The sequence below is a fragment of the Rhinolophus sinicus genome, linkage group LG02 (genome assembly GCF_036562045.2).
Source record: "Rhinolophus sinicus isolate RSC01 linkage group LG02, ASM3656204v1, whole genome shotgun sequence".
NCBI lineage: Eukaryota > Metazoa > Chordata > Mammalia > Chiroptera > Rhinolophidae > Rhinolophus > Rhinolophus sinicus.
The window spans coordinates 188,898,482-188,918,765 of record NC_133752.1 but is presented as its reverse complement, the minus strand read 5'-3'; the positions used below and the strand labels follow the sequence as shown (position 1 = coordinate 188,918,765).

The 20,284-nt window shown below is 47.7% G+C and overlaps 1 protein-coding gene across 5 annotated transcripts in view; it reads left to right on the top strand.

Annotated features, from left to right (window-relative positions):
- Nucleotides 1-20,284, top strand: part of LARGE1 (LARGE xylosyl- and glucuronyltransferase 1) — a 486,966-nt gene that overhangs the window by 35,364 nt on the left and 431,318 nt on the right. The window contains exon 1 of one of the 5 annotated variants that reach the window (XM_019728417.2): nt 7,746-7,881. The exons of 3 other annotated variants lie outside the window; for them this stretch is intronic. In XM_019728417.2, the coding sequence (XP_019583976.1) occupies nt 7,817-7,881 (65 nt within the window). In that variant the 5' untranslated portion in view covers nt 7,746-7,816. Of the gene's footprint in view, nt 1-7,745; nt 7,882-20,284 lie in introns of those variants that run through there. One more of the 5 variants, XM_019728416.2, reaches the window with a different exon arrangement.

Below are 20,284 nucleotides of genomic sequence, written 5' to 3'. Positions count from 1 at the left end.
GAAACAGACACTGTAGATGGGTCTTTCTCAAGGCGGGATCTCTGGGTCTGTATTCTGTATGAGAATTCCACAAAACTTTTTCAATTGGGGGTTTATATTTTGATGATAAACTGAAAACAAACAAACAGAAGAACATTGTCGTAATTTTTTTGCCGTGATCTTTTGCAATTGAAATATATTTTAATAAAATGAGACCTGTGCTTTTTAACCAGCTTCCCCTTCCCCTTAGAAAGGGGTCAGTTTACTCCCCACATTTGAGAAGCTTCATAATAATCCTAATTGTTTTGCCTTCTGTTTCTCAGTTCGTGTCGAGGTGGTGAGTCTCAGATCCATCCTCCCACGCAGATCCTCACCTTCCCTTTTAGTTCTACACCTGCTTCTTCGGGGAGCCGGAGGTGACTGCACCTGGCAACTTAGCACGGGGATCCCTGGGGGCTCCTGGGTCTGCTGCAAGCTTCGAGCTGTTTTGCTTGTTAAGCTGGACAGTAAGGCGTGCAACGTGTCTTGTGCATGGAACTAATTTTCTAGCCCCAGGGGACCTCGTCACTATGCTGCTGGAAACCTGGTACATGAGAAGGCATCTGGAACGTTAGACTCTCCATATGGGAGCCTGTCAGGGAATGTCACTGCGAGTGGGCCTGGCGGCCCCTGTGGCATCTTTATTGAATGTGGAAAAAAAATGCTGCTTATGAAGTAGAAGGGGACAATTTGGAGGCTAACATTTAGTCTTTGCAATCAGAAGCCTGGAAAATACATTAACATATAAAATAAATCTTTCCCTCTTTCTTCTGTCCCTTTGCTTGTGAGTTTACTGCCCACAAAATGGGGCTTAGCTGGCATGTGTGAGTGAGGGGAATATAGTTGCATCCAAGCCTATGTCATACGTAAGAGAAGCAGAGGGAAACCAAAAACGTTCTTGTGAAGAATTTTTCCAGAATTTGAAAGCAAGATCTAGCTGACAGTTCAGATGAAAGCATCTCCACCTGTTATGTCTACGAGGTTTGGTAAAACTTTCACAGAGGAAAGAAAACTCCCATTGCGTCTGGCAGGCCTGCTTCACGGAAGTGACCAGAATATGCCTGGGAAGGTGAGCCACGCCACGAGGAAGAGATGAGTGTGATCTGCAGGTCATGGTGGTAGGACTAGGTGGGACTTGGGCAGTGTGAAGGGACAGGTCTCAGTCTTAGCATTTTCTCTCTCTCCCTCCCTCCCTCCCTCCCTCTCTCCCTCCCGCCCCCCCTCCCCTAGCTCGGTGACCCTGGGCAACGCTGTGATGTATTTTCCCCTTGAGCCTCAGTTTCCTTATCTGAAAGCTGGCATAAGAACAGCAATCTCATAGGATTGTGAGAGGGTTCAATGAGAAAGTACGTCCAAGTTCACTCTGATACCTCTCTGCTATGTAGAAGCCATGGATGGCTGAGATTTTGGTCAAGACTATTCTCCCATTGGATCTGACTTAGACCCAAATATCCTGAAGAGTATGGCAGCCGTGCATGGTCCAAAAGGCTGTGAGATGTTGTCTTTTGCTTCAGGTTAAACCTGTTTTTTTTGGCGGCCCAGAAATGCTTTCATGTTATTTACCGTGGGTGGGTGCAGTTTGGAGTGCTTGATTAACCCAGCAATTAATAAAAGTGGAGAGGTGACAAGTGGTGTTACCAAGCCTCCGTCGAAAGCGATGCACTTGGCCTGTCTCCACGCAAACAGATTGGTGGAGAAACCACCTGTGAGGAGGCACATGGGGTTGTAGAACAGGGAAGCTGGTTGGGAAAAGGCACTCAACAAAACACAGGGTGTCACGATGGGTTGGTTGGTTGATTATTTCATTCAATCAACAGATATTTTTTGAGTAATTCCTATTTTGCCTGATACTGTGCCAGGTATCAAAGGTACATATATGGATAAGTTGTAACTTCTCTTATGAAGAAGTTTTGACTGATGGTGGAGATAATAGACACACAAGCAACACATTCTATCTAACATTTTGTGCTAAGTATAGAGAGATGGTGTTTAAAGTTCATGGGTGACCAAAGGAAGGAATGGTGTCATGTAAAGAGAGCGCAGTACTTATGGAAAAGGTGATTTGAGCCAGGCCTTGCTGGTGCCAAGGGCATTTTAGCTCAGGGGAATGCAGGAGCCAAGGCCCGAGGCCACTTACTACTGGGTGACGGGGCAAATCACTAGCCTTCCTGGGAGTTGGTTTCCTCATCTGTAAAATGGGCATAAAGAATCCATGTCTTATAGGGTATTGGGAGGAATCCTTCTTAGTTCATCTGAAGCACAGTGCACTTGACCCCTGGCGACCTGTCCTGTAGCAATTAGACCCCTGACGTATTCGGGTTCCTTGACTGCTCTGCATAAGAAGGAGCTAAGACTGGAAATGTCACGTAGGGCCAGGTATGAAAGGCTCCGCAATGTCACGCGTCCTGATTTTATCTCTGTAAAAGGTCACCCACACCTTGTGTAAGCCATGTCTCCCCTCGAGGTATCAGTTCTACCCTTTAAAACACAGCCACCCATTGGCAATCACAGTGACAAGTAATTGTTAGTTTTTCATTCTTTCCTGGGGTGATGGCACGAAGAGGCCATTTTTCTAAGGAGCAGATTTAGAGCTATGGGTGAGGGAGTGTCCAGTATCAGGAAGAACTCAGCTTGGCATCTCATTAGACATGGAGTCAGATTCTGGCTCTGACACATGTCCTGAGGCAAGTGACTTCATCACTCCCAGTTTTTACATGCGTGGAATTTTGTCTAAATTGTATTTATGTATCAAGATGAAACATTTATCTTAAGAACTGGGATGGAAATTCCTTTGAAGGCGAGATTGCGTTTGTGTAGGAAAATACCTTGATAAGCTATACCAGCGCTGCCGACTATATATGATACAGGCCACATAGGTAATTTTAAATGTCCTAGTAGCCACATTCAAAGAAGAGTAAAAAGAAATAGGTGAAATTCATTTTTAATAATATGTTGTATTTAGGTCAGTATAACCAAAATATATTGTAAAAACGATTGAGGTCTACTACATTCTTTTTATTATACTAAGTCTTTGAAATCTGGTGTATACTACCCATTTGTAACACAACTCAATTCAGACGAGCCACGTTTCAAGTGTTCAGGAGCCACAGGTGGCTTATGGCTGCCGTATTGAACAGCATCGGTCTGGGGAAGAGCCAAAGCCACAAAACGGCTGCACAAGGAAAGCGATCTTTCTTCCTCCCTTCTCTTCTGTCTTTCTCATCCCGCTATCTTTCTACCCATCTTTCTCTCTCTTAGTCTCCCTCTTTCTGAGAGGGAGGAGAAGATACAGGACCAGTGGAGACCACAAGTGGATGCTTTGTGGAAAAGGAAGACGGGGGTAAATTTCGTGAAAGGACGTAGAGGGCGGGGCAGGAAGGTCACCAGGAATTTTCAGAAACCATGGAAACGGTAGCAGCCCAAGTGCCTTGAGTGCTTAGGATACGCCGAGCACTATTCTAAACATTTTCCTGAATTGTCTTATTGAATCCTCACAGAACCCTAAGGGAGAATCATTTCTCCCATGTGAAAATGGGAAACGGAGGCACAGAGAGGTTCAGACACCTAAAGTCACACAGCTGAAATTCGGACCCAGATAATTTGCCCTCAGCTGTGTTAGTTGCCTCAAAAAATCTCGGAGGAAAAAAAAATCTTAGCGAAGGTTTTAGGCCTCTGTTTGGCGCATGCACTGAGTGGTTTGCCCTGGAGGTCTGGGGTGTGGGAAGGCCTCGGGGATCGCCTGCACAAGTCTGAACCTTGCAGCAGTGCTCAGATTATGTAGTAGAGGCATCACCCGGACACCATTGTTCTAACAGCAGGGCCTCCATAAAGGGCACCTGTTCCCTTCCGGCCCACAAAATAAGCTTTATTTATATTTCTTAAAGATGGGACGTTCTTAGTTTTGTTCATGTGTACCATGTTTTCCCGAAAATAAGACCTGGCCGGAGCATCAGCTCTAATGCGTCTTTTGGAGCAAAACTTAATATAAGACCTGGTATTATATTATATTATATTATATTATATTATATTATATTATATTATATTACATTATATTATACCAAGTCTCATATAAGACCCGGTCTTATTTTACTGTAAGTATTAATTTTTGCAGCAAAAGATATATTAGAGCTGATTGGCTAGGGCTTATTTTCAGGAAACACGGTAGATCCATGCCTTATACACAGTAGCTTCTCCGTAAATATTTATGAAAGTCAGTTAGGATGTGTTGGCATTACTGGATAGGGTGACGTCTGAGTCCATCAGGGGTCTGAAAATATGACTGTGCCATATGGGATGGCCTTCTACATACACCCCCTGGGTAAAGGGGGCTCGCGCGGGAAGATGACCACTGTTTTCAGATCTACAGTTCTCACTTGGAGCTAAAGACAGACCAGTTTATGTGTCCCATGAGGAAGCTTTTTTTGATTGGTTTTTCTAGTAAATTTTTAAAATTGAAAGATAGCATATTATACAAGGAGCAAAGTACAGAAAGCATAAGTGTGCAGCTTGATGTTTTTTTTCACAGAGGGAGTCCACCTATCTGTCCAGCTCCCAGAGCCAGAAATAGGGCATTCCCGGGGCCCCAGACTCTCAGTGCCTCCTTGCCCCTCCCAAGGGTGTCTGCTCTCCTGACTCCACACATGGCCTTCGTGTACCCTGGCTGTCGAGCAAGTCCTAAGGGTTGGAATTTTGGGCCCAGTTTGTTTCAGTCCTGCATCCCTGATGGTCTCCAGGGTTGGGGTTCTAGCTAACCTGGTATTTGTGTCCATTGCACAGATGAGAAACTGAGGCGCACAGAAGTTGTGCAGCTTGACCAGGTCTTATGGCTTGAGAATAGATGAGTGATTCACACCCAGAGCTGTCGTGCTTCTAAGCCTGTGTTCTCGGCCAGTTGAATCTATTTTCTTCTGTGACCTTTTGTCTAAAATCCCATGGTTGGGATGCTGAGATTGACATTGCTGGACTGAGTAATATCTGCGGGTGGCCGCTGTGAAGCTGCAGAGGAAGGGCCAGCCACCCCATTCGAGCCCAGGGTGCTGGATTTATCCCGAAGGCAAGCTCCTGGAACCCAGGGGGACTGAAGGCCACCGCTCAGCTGCCAGAGTGACTTGGCTGGCAGAGCCCATCCAGGGTGGGGCTGCAGGAGGCTTCAGCATCAGGACGGGCAGGGTCCTCCTTGCACCCTGCTTCCCACCTCTGCTTGCCCGGGCTCTGATGAGGGCAGCTTTCAATTGAACAAAGTCAAACAGCTCGCTCCCACCAAAGTGAAAATGCTGGGTGCTGCCAGGTGCCAGCTGCGATCACCGGTCTCCCACTCTGGGGCTGGGCAGCTAGCTGCCTGTGAGCACGTTGGACTTCAGCCCCAGTGAACGCTCAGGGGATGGGGCCGGAGTGACAGGCTGGGAACGGCAGCCTCTGCCTGGCCTGGAGGCCACTTGGAATGGTTGGAGGTGGGCATATGGATTTCAGGCTGAGGAGCTTTGCTGTCTCTGTAGCACGGCCCTCTGCCCCCACCGTTCCCCAGTCAAGAGGGACAGGTGGTGGCTGTCATTCTGCAGTTGGCCCCGGCCACAGAGAGATTTGCCAACCATTCTGGAATGGAGATACCCCCAGCCTCTTTGGCCCAGAGAACGCAACTTGACCCATAAAGCTGTGTGTCGGTAGTTCCTCAGCCTGGCTTTCTCTCCAGTGTGAGGAGAGTGGATAGCAGGCAGAAAGATAAGCTATTACACTAGGCTCAGTGCCCGTAGGACTGACATTTAATGCAAAGGCAAAATAAAATCACTCTTCTGAGCAATGGCTCTTACAAAAATAAAGCCAGCATTATTATAATAATCCTAGTGAGCACGTTGCGGCACAGTTTACTTTTTGCTGGCCCCTGGGCCTGACATCAGATATCGAATGGTGTAGGGGGGCATCTTGCATCTGCTGCTCAGCTGTGTGACCTGGGGCCAGTTACGCGCCTCCTCTGTGCATCTGTAAAATGCAGAGCACCACAGTTGCTGCCTCTTAGAGGTGTGTTAAGTAAAGCGCTTAGATGACTGTCTGACATGTTGGAGTCTCAATAAACATTCATATAAGTATGAAGAAGATGATGATGATGAAGATGATATTCACGAGTCAGTTTATAGTCTGCGCAGTCTGGTGTGTGCTAGGGAGTTTAGTGTTCCTAGTTTACGGACCAGGAAACAGGCACAGACAGGCTCAGTTCCTGGCCTACGGTGTCACAGCCGATAAGGAGCTGAGGTGGCATTTGAACCCAGAGCTGCCTGACTGCAGGCTTTCCAGTGGATGGTGGAGAAAGCCATTCGGCCATTACTGTTGGCTTACCCAGGATTCCTTGCTTGAGGATTAAATTTATTTCAGAAAAGGGCCCTCTTCCCCCAAAAAGGAGTTCCAGTAAAAACAGGGCATATGCTATTTATTTTATGACCCGTTTAAAACAATAACCATAACTAATGTTTGTTGAGTGAATTGACCCATATCTGTTGCTATATTTCCTTGCCCTGTTGTTTGGGCCGTGTCCTGAGACCTTTGCGTAAATGTTTGAGGTCAGATCAAACTAGAGACGCCTCTTTTCTCTCCATGGCTGACATGCTCCTGAAAGATGCCTGGATCTGTGAGGATGGTCACAGTGGAGTCTTGGGAGGAGGGAAGGCCCGTGCTAATCTCTGTCTGTTCCCTGTGTCCTTAATGGTGCCTAGAGCCCCAGTTGGCTGCGACCTTCTGACCTTGAGCCGCTCTTGTGGTCCATTCTCCGGATCCTTATGGCTCTATCTAACAAAGGACCAAATCTTTCAGGGAAGATGAGGTTTTGGGGTTGAGAGAGGTAGGGTGGCAGAGGGCAGTCTGTGGAAACAATGTACCATTTTTTCATTTAAGTTCCCTGAGTGGAGGCAGGACAACAGAGGACCAGGGAGGCGTAAAGAAGGAGGGACAGATTAAAACAGTAGTGACGGGTGGGGAACGTAGAAGAAACGTCAGGGTGGGAGGTGAGGGGAGGAGGTGGGACAGACGCTGAGGCAGAGGAGGAGGGAGGTGAAATTGGTGACTTGTACTTGTATTTGTGACCTGAGAAGTGCGGGCAGGACTGGAATGGGAGGCAGATGCCAGGCCTTGTGGGAGGGGAGGAGGGGAACGCGAGATGCAGGCTGAGGGAGGGTAAAGAATGGCACAGGGATCCGTAGATGTTAGTGCCAGGATTTATTACAGGCCACCTGATGGAGTCTCCCCCCCCCCCCCCCACCGGCCAGCTGAGACCCACCCACCGTTGGCCACACAGCTGATCCCTCCCGAAGCTTCCTGACTCCTAATCCAGTGTTTCTTGGTTGTGTCTGCTGAGTGTTCCCTGTCACCTCTCAAGGTGGTAGTGGGGGAAGGGCAGAGGGCGATGGAGCTTGCTGATCTAATCTGTTCAGTGGTTTGGTGGGGGCACCTGTGGTCAGGCCAGTGTTGGGTGCCTTCCTACATCTGAGCTTCCCGGGGAAGGCCTGCACGGGGACACCCGACCTTCATTCAGTGCTGAGCGGGCAGCAGGGGGTCACCACTGGACACCATTCAGAAGAGACCACACAAATAAACTCCATGGCGTGGCTCGTTTGTCTGGGAACAGCTTGAGCTAATCGAGGCGTTCCTCCGTCGTGCGCTGCTCATGCCAGGGGGGTTAAAAAAAGAACGACTCTCACCTGATCCAAGGGCTTTTAGTGGGCGGTGCAGAAATAATAAACCCAAACACGAGTCAAGCCTTTGCGGAAGCGAGGTTGTGTGCTCTGGCGGGGCCAGGTCCTGCCAGCTCGAGATGGTCAGGGCTGGAGAGACAGCCAGTCCCACCCTCCTCAAGGGCCACCCTGTTGCAGGACAGAGGTGAGTGGACACGTTTTCTGTCCCTAATATTCTGTCCCCAAAATCAGAAAAGGATCTGATTTTCATGGAAAAGTCTTGTTTGTTTGTTTCCTCAGCTAAGTCAGTTCCATGACTCTTTACCAGGGTCCCACATTCACCGGAGGAAGACCTGTTCCCAGTGTGAGCTGGGCTGGTCCTGAGTCTGTCTGCTCCTTATGTACCCCGAGAGCTGGTTTCATAGATATGGAAAGTCAAGCCCAGGGATGTAAAAGACTTGGACACAGCTTTGGTGAGGATGGTGACAGTGGTGATGAAGGAGGATAGCTGCTCTTTGCTCAGGCCTCCTGTTAAATTCTGGGGCAGTGAAGACTGTGTATAGAACAAAACTGCTAATATTTATTGTGTCACGTGCAAGGTTCTGAGCACCTGTGGTGCACGAGAACTGGGAACGACTCCGTAAGGCAGATCCCGGAGTCCCTTTTACAGTGTAAGTGACGGAGGTGGGGTTAAGTCAGAGCTTGCATTCTTTCCACTAAGCCACATGCCGCCTGATGACCCTGCCAGCTTGCTGTGTGTGGAGTGACCCTGTGGGTGGGTGAGTGACTGGCTGGGAGGTGGTGCCAGGACACATCTCTATTCTAGATCCTTCTTCCTTGGCTCCCAGAACCCCTCGTCCCATCCCCAACACACTGCCCTCACCCCTGCCCCCATCCCTTTTCCTCGTGCTGTTTCCTCCTCATTCGTTGATACAGAAATGAAATATGGGGGATAGTTTAGCTGAGTGAACACGAATAATCATCACTAGTTATCTGTTCACTTTAGTTATTCAATGCGTTGACCTTAAAAATGTTTTTCTTAAGGTGAACAATGAACTCTCGTCCCTTCATTATGGATTAGTAATCATGAAAATTGAATATTACTGAATATCCTGTCAGCCACCAGTGTGGTTCATGCTGTGAAAAGTCTAGTATTGCAGGTGAAAAGTTGCAGAAAGAAAAAAAGGAGGGAGGACGGAGGAAAGAAAGTCATGTGCTTGAGTGTTTTGGGAGGTGTTTTGGTTAGCCCTAAAATAAGAAATAAGCTTGGAATTGAAGATGCAGTTCAGATGTCACCTGTTCTGAAGCCTTGGGCTATTTACCTGGGCAGATTTAGGTACCTGTCCTCGGTCCTCCAATAGCACCTCCGTTCTGATTTCATTGTTGGTATTTCCCAGGATATATGTGGCCGTTTCCATGTCTGTTCAGGGCTGGGGCTGTGTGTCTTCTGCCCTCCCGTGACCTGACCCAGTGCTGGCACTTCGTAGGTGCTCATTCAGTGTTTACTAAAATGCCTTAGTGCAGAAAAGCTTTGTGAGAGAGGAGCTTTATTTTCCTCTGCCTGCCGAGTACTCTAAATAACCTAGTTAGTCCTGTCATGATTTCTATCGCCCATATGGACCTGGGTCAGTTTTAACTGCGAAAATGAACTAATTTGAATTTAATGTGAACTAATGGGATGTATGTAAGTCACTGCCCATTTAATTAATTGGTTTGTGTCATCAAATAAGCGTTTTAAGGGCCACTAAGTGCAAAGCGTTCTATCTGGCAGGTGGAATACAAAGTTGAGAGAAAAGCCAAGGATGTGGGCTTTGAAACCAGACCAGCGGAGTTCAAGTGCAGATTAGACAGTGACTGCTGGCTTTAGGTGGTGTTAGGGGTAAGAGCACAGGTTCTGGGTCTGCGTTTGAATCCTGACTCCGCCACTTATGAACTGTGTGACCTCAGGCCAATTACTTCACCTTTCTGTGCCTCACTGGCCTCTTTTTTTTTCTTTTTCTTTTTAACACTTCGGGGTTTTTTTGTGTGTGTGTTTTTTTTTAAATTGAGGAATATTGGGGAACAGTGTGTTTCCAGGACCCATCAGCTCTAAGTCAAGTCGTTGTTTTCAATCTAGTTGTGGAGGGTGCAGCTCACTGTCCCATGCAGGAATCACACCAGTGACCTTGGTGTTATGAGCACTGCATTCTAACCATTGAGCAAACCGGCCACCCCCTGTTCTTTAAAGTGGGGCCGCTTCATGGGGTTGTTATGCAGTTAGGGTCTTTGTGGGGATTAAACAAGTTAATATCTGTAAAGCACTTAGTACCATGTTGATATTTGTTACTGCTATTGTTTGCTCCTAATTAAGCTTCAGGTCCTCCTGTGTAAACCCTGACTGTCTTAGTACCTAAGTCTTCATAGAATTGTGTTGAGGGCTGTATTAGTTTCCTGTGGCTGCCATAACGAAATACCATAAACTGGGTAGCTGAACACCACAGAAATCTATTATCTCACAGTTCTGAAATCTAGAAGTCTGAAATCAAGGTGTTAGCAGGACCATGTTCCCTTGAAACCTGGGCGGGGAATCCTTCTTGCCTCTTCTTAGCTTCTAGTGGTTTGCTGGCAATCTTTAGCGTTCCTTGGCTTGTAGATGCATCATTCCAATCCTTGGTCATTATATGGTGTTCTCTCTGTCTGTCTGTCTTCACATGGCCATCTTACAAGGACACTGGTCATACTGGACTAGAGGCCCACCCTCCTCCAGTGTGACCTCATCTTAATTATATCCACAATGACTGTGTCTCCAAATACGGTCACATTCTGAGTTATTTGGGGCTAGGACTTCAACAGATCTTTTTTTAGGAGGACACAATTCAACCCATACAAGGATGAAATGAGAGAATCCATGAGAAGCATTGAGCAGAGAACAACACAGGACAAAACCGTGCCGGTAAATATTAGCTGTGCCTTGTATTATTGTTCCCCTGTCATCATTATCACGATGACTACCCATTGCTAGGTGGCCGTAAGGGTTCTCTGAACGTTTTTGTAATTCATGTTTTAACTGTGTGCTACCTGTGAATGGTGTGGGCCATCTTACAGGGCGAGCCAGTTTCTTAACTTCCCGAATCTGCGTTGTCTTGTCTCTGAAATGGGAGGAAGTAGGACCACCTCCAAGAAGGGACCCCCTTCCAGGACGAAGTGAGGATGAGTGTGTGCCGGTGGCCCAGACGCGTTGGTGCCCAGGCTTGCCGTCCCTCCTTTCCTGCTGGTTCTTTTTAGCGCAGTGAGGACAAGCCCCCATCAGTGCCACTGCAGAACAGAGATGCCTCCTCTGGCCTTTCCCGCGGGGCCAGGAAACCTCGGAGGTGTGTCCAGACATGAGCCAGCTTGGATTTTCCAGACCCCCAGTTGCTTTGCAGTCAGAATGGGGAAAAAAATCTGTGTTTGTTTTTTTTTCCTACTTGGGAACTGAACAGATCTGCTCCAGAGACGTCTAGATATCTATGGAAACAGTCCTAATTTTAGACTTGCCACACTTAATGCCAACTTGGAGAGTGCAGTATTGGGTCAGGGCCCAGGGAATGGGGAAGGTCCGCAGGCCTGAAAGGGTCAGAACAAGCTGGGAGTAGCCAACTGACCAACCAACAATGGGAAGATGCTGCAGAGATCTGAATGGCTGGCTTAAAGCTAAAGGGGCTGGTTCCAAGGAGAAAATGAGTCTGACAGAGGGGGGCCTGGAGAGAGGAGCTTGTATCAGAAATGAGTATGTTGAACCAATGAATTTCCCTCATCTCCTGCCCCGCCCCCCGTCTGAATGCTGCTCATTTTCAGCCCTGTTCAAGATCTTTCTTTCCCCTTCCTCACCTTTGGAATCAGCCACTTCTTGCCCTGAATTTCCATCACCTTTTATAACGCTGTCGAAGCACGTAAGGGCAGCACATTTAGTTTTGAGGTTCATCCATGTACCTTGCGGTCCCCCCATTTGTTTTTGAGCCCCGCAAGGTGAGCCGTGGTCAGCGTTGTGTCTGTAAGCTGAGTTGCCATGGAGGGGCCGTGCAGAACATGAGTAACAAGTGGAATGAGACATGGCTGGTAATTTCTGTTGCTCAATCCCAGGGCTGGGCAGCTACTAGAAAGGGACGTTAAAAGTGCAAGTATAAGAAAGAATACAGGAACACGTTTGATGGGAAGAATCCTCTTGGATGGCAATGGAAATTGCCTGTAGTTCTAATAAGCACGTGTGGGGGAGGGCTACAGGCAAGAGCAGGCCATGCGTGGTGTGGTGGGTGTTGGGTGCGATGGGGCGAGGGAAGAAATGGATGGAGCTCATTTTAGACCTTGTAGGGGATATCACTTCCCTCTCGTCAGCCCTGTCCTCCTGGCTAGGTCAGCTCCTAGCAGAAGTCGTTGTAGAATATCAAACACAGGAAGAACCTTAGACGTTATCCATTCCCGTGTGTTTTGAAGTGTGATATTCAACACAAGCATTTTTACAGGAATACTTATGGATTTATTTTAATATGTATCTATGTAAACCATGTATAACTAGTGTTTCAAACCTGTCGTTTCTCTGGTATTACTGCTTCGGGTGAGGCAGGTCATGGGAGCGCTCTCTTGCAGACCCCGGGGATTACATACTGGTGTTCCCACCTGCCCATGGATGTGGGACACCTGTGATAAACAGACATCCTGTCGTAGCCACTTGGAAGGAAGGCTTATGTAGATGGAAGAGGTTGCTGGTATGAATTCTTGTACTGAATTTCTAGGATAGACCTTGTGTTCCTTTCAGCAGGCTGAAAAGCAGCATGGTTGTGGTACCATTGGGAAGGGAGTGTGCAAGAGATTGCAGGGCGAGCAGCACCAATTTAGTTTATCCCCCTTCTTGGAATGACGAGGAGGGTGAGGCCTAGGTAGACCAGATGGCCCTGATAGCTAGTGACAGCATTTGGGGCTGGAACCACGTCTCTTCTTCTTGTCTCCCCATCTTGACATTCTAGATAGGCTGTAAACTAGTTCCTACTGAATACTTGGGCACTTTATTTATCTCACTGAATTCCCCTAACAACGTTGAGGAGCAAACACTGTTTTTCCTTACTACCCAACAAAGGCGGGGCTGGACTGAGGACGTGAAATAACTTGCCGAGGCTCATGAGAGCCAATGACTCCACATAACCCCCTCAGGATGTTTAACTCAGTCGGGGAGCTGCAAACCTACCAAAATGAGCCTTTAGGTTTTGGCAACAGAAACACGTGCAGAGGTGTGGTGCCATGGGCCCCCTTCTGGGAAAGTTCTGTCCAGAGAGGAATAGAAGTGAGGCCAGAATGCAGGTAGCTCAGGCCAGCAGGCGAGTCTGAGGGCTGGGTAGGAGTTTTCTGGGCACGGGGATGCGTCCCTCTTGGGTGGCTCTGCTTGTCCAGCTCCAGGGAAAGGCTGTTTGCCAGGTGGGATGCTGGCTGGCTTCCCACACGCTCGGTTCCCCCTGGGTACTACAGAGGGGAGTGAGCAGCCCCAGCTGACCGGGTGAGTCAGAGCGGAGCCCAGAATAGAAGCCAGAGGGCATGTACGTGAAGGCCATCTCTATCCCAGTCATTCTGTTAAAGATGATTAAGCTTTTATACATAACACTATGTGCAGACTGCTTTAGAAGCATTTATTAGTGTCTCCGGGCAACAGCTCTCTGAGTTAGCCACACCCATCATAGCGTAATTACCTGGATCGCTCACGGAGGGCCTACCTACCATAACTCACGTTGCTCACTATTCGTGTATTATCAAGCGTCTTCCCAACTCCCTTCCTTCTTTCTTTCCTTCCTTCCTTCCCTCCAGCTGTTTTATTAGGCACCTCTTTGGGGGTACTTTTGTATTTGGCAACATTCCCTTTTCATTGCTAGGAATATTTAACATGTGGTAAAAATGGAAGTTGACTGTCTCTGTATCAGAATAGCTATTCCCTCATTTATGGAGATTGGTCCGTGAGGGCAGGGCTTTTGTTCATTTCTAGCTTTCTAGTGCCTAGAAGAATGCCTGGCACATAGTAGGTGCTCCATAAACAGTCACACAAGAGTGAGTGAACTGAGTGTCTGCTGTGTGTTTGCCCCTGTGGAAGGTGCTTTACATACCTTTCTAATTCTCCCAACAACCCATCCTGCACCCTAACTATGTCTGCCCCCCATTTTTAAAGCTGGTGAGCACTTACCATTATTGTAAGCACTTACACAGCAGATAATCCTCGTCTTGACTGTAGCTACTATTATCCCCATTTTACAGATGAGGAAGTGAGGCACAGGGTGGTTAAGTAACTTGCCCAGGGTCACACAGACCCTCTAATTTCAAGCTATTTCTCTTGACCTGCATACCAGTACTGTGCAATAGAACTTGGTAAGTGATTGAAATCCTCTATATCCCCGCTGTAGCCACTAGCCACAGGTAGTTATTGAGCATTTGAAATGTGGCTAATGCAACTGAATTTTTGACTTTATTTCATTTTAATTAATTTAAAGTTAGATAGCCACAGGTGGCTAGCAACTACCATATTAGACAGCATAGCTCCCTACTGTGCTTTCTCTAAATAATAACAGCTCACATTAACTGAGTGCTTAATATACACGCAGATTTTTCAAATGCTTTGCATGTAGTAAGTGATTTAAGTTAATCCTCATAACCACAGATGAATTAATGGGGGTCGGAGGTTAAGTACCTCCTCCCCTCCCCAAGATTTGATAGCAAGAGATCTGTGTAGCTGGATTCTACCCAAGGGAGAACTCAGCCTGACCTCAGTTTTAAACAGTCTCTCTACTTTTCTCCCTATTTTTCGTGTGTACAGCAACGGATATCCCCAGGAAAAACAAGACCTCATTATTCTAAGTTTTATAGCCTCAAACTCAGTTCTGCCCACTCACTCCTTGGTAAAGGGATCAACCCATATGCAGTCTTGTGAACTCACTGTTGCCACCAAATGACTCATTTAGGTTGAAAACATTTATGTATTTGAAGTGGAGTTGTGTCAGTGTCACTCTGAAAAAGATGTCAATATTCCTGGGTCCTAAGGAACCAGGATGTTCTTTAAGGAAAACAAACAAACCGAACAAAACCTACTTTGTAGTGTAGTGGTGATAACATCTCAAGGTCTGGCTGGGAAGGAAAAAAAATAGTTGAGCTGAAATTATCTGCAGTCTTCTCGTGTTGGGTGGAACACGTGGCTTCAGCCAGCAGGCGTAGTGACTAGATTTTACTGCTCCCAGCTGCACTTTCCCTTCTTGAGGATTGGTACATGAGCTCTGTGTCTGTGGGCAGGGGAGAGGGACAGAAGAGAAAGCAGAGGCCACTGCATTTTGTCCCACAGTGGAGGTCAGCCGTATTTTGTGATAAAACTTCGTCCGAATGTGTTCTGCGTGCTGTCCTGGGCCTGTCATCCATGCCTGTGTCCTGTCTAGAAACTATGAACTAACCCACAGGCAGGGCTGGGCATCGAGGTTAGGAGCAGAATTGGGCTAAAGGTGATCAGGAGAGACACGTGGAGAGAGAATGAGAGAGATAGGCCTGACGGATGAGACTACCTCAGAAACACAGTCCAAATATAGGGAGGGATTGGGAAACCCAGGGACCACAGGCCAGGAGCGCTTTGTGTTCTGCAGATAGGAATAGGAGAAATATGGCCACTGGCTTCCAGGGAAAGCCTTATTCTGAGGGCTTGGATTGACTAATTAAATCCACATTCCTTTGCCTGTTGCTGTCTCAGGGCAGTCATGCATCTTCCCAAAGCAGCTCCATCTCTCTGTTCATCCATCCATCCATCCACCCACCCAACTATTCAACCATTCACCCACCTATCCTTCCATCTCTCCATCCATCCATCCATCCATCCATCCATCCATCCATCCATCCACCCACCCACCCACTCATCCATCCTTCTAACCAGCCAGCCAGCCAGCATTGGAGTCTTGTTTTTCATCATGGTTCTGGGGATAGTGCGGTGAACAAAGCACCATCCCTACCCCCAAGGAGCTCACAGTCTTGCCTGGAAACATGTATTTAGGCTTGTGTTTCTGAAGCAAGTGAAGGAAGGCTTGGATGCTTCACACCCCCAAGCCGACTGAATCTTGCCCCTGCAGCCCAGTAACCTGACGCCAGCATCGGTTTCTCTATATCCCCACTTGTCTTTATCATCCATGTACTTCTTATGGGTATTGTGCTTTGGATATTTAACTTATGTTCGGTGTAGCACTTTATCGCATCTTTATTGTAACTTTCCTGACAGAAGGGGCCTCCACGTCTTCCCTGGGACCCAGCTCAATTTCAGGCACTGGCAGGGACTCCAAGATTGTTGAGGTAAATCAGAGCCCGTTAAACCTGGAAGGGACCTTAGCAGGCATCAGTGATGTGAAGGTCACTCCCAGTTTTCTCCTCGTTGCCTCTCTCAGATGAGGCCCCATCAGGATGGGCTCTATCCTGAGCCGTTGCCAGTGGGTGGAAGAAAGGGAAGCCTCACGCCACCCTGAAAACAAGTCCACTCACAGAAGCCCATTACACCTCCACACACTTCTCAGTCACCCGGAAACATGTGAGGGATTAGTTTTGCCAGATTACGAAACGTGGATGTCACATATTTATTTTGCCTTCAGTTAAAACTGAAATTGAATGCTTGACATGCATGCTAGACAACTCATTTGGTTACACAAACACTGCAGGTTGCTTTTGGTGTCTTCAAGTTAAGGACCACAATTTAAATCTTGAAAATAAAAGCACTCTTATCCCCTCGTTATTTTTAATAAAGTTCACTTGAGCCCAGAACAAAGTCCAAGGACTGGCCCAGTTTCCTAGAAATGGCCTGGCGTTGTCCAGGCATTGTGAGGTTTGCTGCCCCACCGGCCCCATCGTGAGGCAGGAGGTCATTGAGCTAGTTGAGAGGACACGTTCCCTCTACGGCTAAAAGAAGAACACGAGCATTATGGGAGTTTACTTTGTGTCAAGGACTTAACGCATGCTGTTTCATTTTAATTGTCTTCGTTACCCAATGAGTCCGTATTAATCCCCACATTAGAAATGAAGGAACTGAGACTTACAGAGACGACACGCCCAAGGTCAAACAGCTATTGAGTGGCAGATATGGGACCTAAACCCTAATATGTTGGCTCCTGTGTTCTCATCTGCCACAGTGCTGTGTGCAAAGGTGGGGACAATGAATTCCTTACTGAGGCTCATTATGGAGGAAATCCACCTTCTGGATTACATTCCCATGACCTTGGGCAACTCAGTTGACTTCTGTGCTTCAGTTTTCTCACCCACAAAATGGGATAATAGTAATATCGTGTAGGATTAATAAGGAATAAATAAGATTATTCAAGTAAAGCCTGGCACACCATAAATACTCATACATGTTAATTCTAACAAATAAATAGCTAACATTGTAACATTAATGATCAGTATTATTTTGATGTTTTTTACTCCTGGTAACAGTTTTGACCGTTGTGTTACAGGGCTGTTCCTTCTTTGTTAATAGAGTTGTTTTATTAGCGAAGACTCAGCTCTCATAAGAGGAGCTTATATTTTACAACCTCCAGCTTACACACAACGACATCGCAGTAGCCCCAGGTCACATAGCAGAGCTGGGATTTGAACCCAGGCCTGTCTGGCCTCCACATCCCCATACTGCCTCTCCTGAGACCCCCGTGTCCTGTCTGACACTCAGCTTCGCCTCGGGTGCTCCTGGTGACTCTTTCTGGCAGCCACAGTGTCACATAGGCCCCCTGTGAGTGAGTTTATAATGTTGTGGGGGAGCCCAAAACTCAACATTGGAAATGTGGAGAGACAACCCAAGACGGCTGTGTTATTCAAGGCCTTGCTGTGTCTTCGTGCCGCACCTGAGTACGTGCTTGGTGATTGCTGTTAGCCCCTTCCCTTGGAAAGTCCTGTCGTGCATGGCATAGTTTAGGTGTCACCACCCCAGAGAAGCCTTCCCTGATCCCTGGACCCTGCAGTGCCGGCTCCCAGGCAGAGTGAGTGGAGTCTTTCTTTGCTCCGGTAGCAGTTGGTATGAACTTCTGATGTAGCCTTTGCCGTGGTGCTGCTTCTCGGGTGTGTGTGGCTTACCTGCTTCACTAGCCTTGAGCCTGTGAGGATGGGACAGTGACTGTGCGGGAAGCTTCTGCTTCTCACCCAGCCTGGTCCTCTTCTTATGGGGACAGAGGACTGTGTCCCTTCTCTGCCCTTTTTCAGTCGGGCAGGGCCACATGGCTCCTCCTGCCAGAAACGTGGTGAGTAGAAGTGACTTTCGTGACTTTAGCTACAACATTTATTTACTGAGGCAAGAGCCAGTGGGGCTGGAGCAAGTGGTGGGAGTGGGAGTAGGGGGCGGTACCAGACCCACGGTGGGGGAGGTCTGGGAGCCATGACTGCTGACCCTCGGCAGGGGGTGTCCGTTCTTCAGGTGAGGGCCTGGGGCTTCTTGAGGTGGATTGCCTGTCCATAGTCCCACAGCCAGGATTCCAGGGCAGGCCTGACTTGTGCTGACGGTCTGCTGCCATGAGCTGTACCTGGTTTCTTGTGTTGTGAGAATTGTAGGCTAAAGCGTGCGTGTGTGTGTGCGCGCGCGTGCCCACATCTAGCACAACTGCAGGGCGTGGCTCCTTGTGCAGAGTGGATGATGGTGAAGGTTGGCATCGTTTGCCCCAGTGGTGACCACACTTGACCACCGGGTTAACCGAGGGGAAAATGAGTTAGCTCTTATCTCCTTGCAGAGCCCGTGTCCCTTTAAAGTGGCGTTCGGGTGATAATAGCCAGCTGGGGCTGTGCTTACTGACCTTTTCTTCGCTTCACAGACAGGAATAAGGGGTGTGGGATGAGCGGGAGGAGACAGGCCAGGAAGCTGAGGGGGCGGCTGCCTGAGAAATGCCGCCTCCTTGCACACTCAGGCTTAAGACGCTTGCCAGCCTCGCCCACCCTGAGATTCGGGATGAAGGAAACGGACACAGCATTCCAGTTGTTGTGGCAGTTGATTGACAGGCTGGCCCAGGGGGATCTGGCCAGTGGCCTGGCAACCTGGCTGTGTTGGTTTTGTCCCTGCTTTTTGCCCTGCTGAGTCCCGTGAAGTGCCTGTTTATGAGCACATCGTGTTTGACAGGCCCTTTCCACACGTTTATCCTCAGCACATCCTGTCTGAGCTCTGGACAATCCGGCTGCTCACTGACCGACGAGGACGAGGCTGGTTGGGTGACGTTCCTCAGGCCACCCTTGCTATTGAGTTGGGAAACCAGTTTTGCACTGGGACATTTTGACTTCAGATTTTCTAACTGCTGTGGTTTTTTCTTCCAGGCACTTAACCTGTTTGGGCCACAGCTTTACTTCTTATTTTGAAAGTGAAGGCAGCGGGAGACGCAGGCATTTATTTGAATGCCTGTTGTGTGCCAGGGCCTATATTTAGATTGTGAACATTATCTTACCTAAGTCTTGTTTCAAGCCCTGGGCTTAAATAGCACTTTGTTGATTTTTTAACAAATTATGTTTTCTTTTATTTTTAATTGTGGTACAATACACATAACAGAAAATTTGTCATCTTAAAATGGACCGTTGAATAATGTTAAGTACAGTCACATTGTTGTGTAATCAATCTCCAGAACTCTTTTCATCTTGTAAAAAGGAAACTCCATTCCCCTTAAACAACACCCCCTTCTCGCCTCCCCTCCCCAGCCCTGTCAAGCCCCATTAGACTCTTTGTCTCTATGAATCTGACTCCTCTAGATAGCGCCTCTAAGTGGAATCATACAGTGTTTGTCCTTTTGTGATGGCGTATTTCACTTAGCGCAATGTCCTCCAGGTTCATCCATGACGTATGAAGCATGTGGCAGAATTTCCTTGCTATCTATGGCTGCATGACATTCCCTTGCATCATACATACGTACAGTAGTCCCCTCCTATCTGTGGTTTCGCTTTCCGAGGTTTCGCTTTCTGCAGTTTCAGTTACCCACAGTCAGTCAACTGTGGTTTGAAAAAATGAAATGGAAAATTCCAGAAATAAACAATTCATACGTTTTAAATTGCACACCATTCTGAGTATCGTGATGAACTCTCGAGCTGTCTTGCTCCCGCCCCTCCCGGGTTCTCCACCATCCTCTGTCCGGGGTCTCCATGCTGTGTGGGTTCCCTGCCTGTGAGTCTTCTGGCTCACAATCAGATCGACTCTTACCTTATTGCAGAGCTCGTGTTCAAGTCACCCTTATTTTACTTCATTGTGACCCCAAAGCGCAAGAGTAGTGATGCTGGCAATTCAGATATGCCAAAGAGAAGCTGTGACGTGCTTCCTTTAAGTGAAACAAGGTGAACATTCTCGACTAATGGAAAGAAAAAACAATCTTTGGTTGCTAAGATCTACAGTAAGAATGAATCTTGTATCCACGGAATTGCCTAATTTGTAAATCAAACTTTATCATAGGTACAGTATGTATACATAGGGAAAAAGCAGTATATACAGGGTTCGGTACTGTCTGTGGTTTCAGGCGTCTGTTGCGGGTGTCAGAACATATTCCCATGAATAAGCGGGGACGGCTGCACGGCACTGTGTTTTTCCATTCATCTGTCAATGGACACTTGGGGTGCTTCCACCTTTTTTGCCTAAGATTTCTTGATTG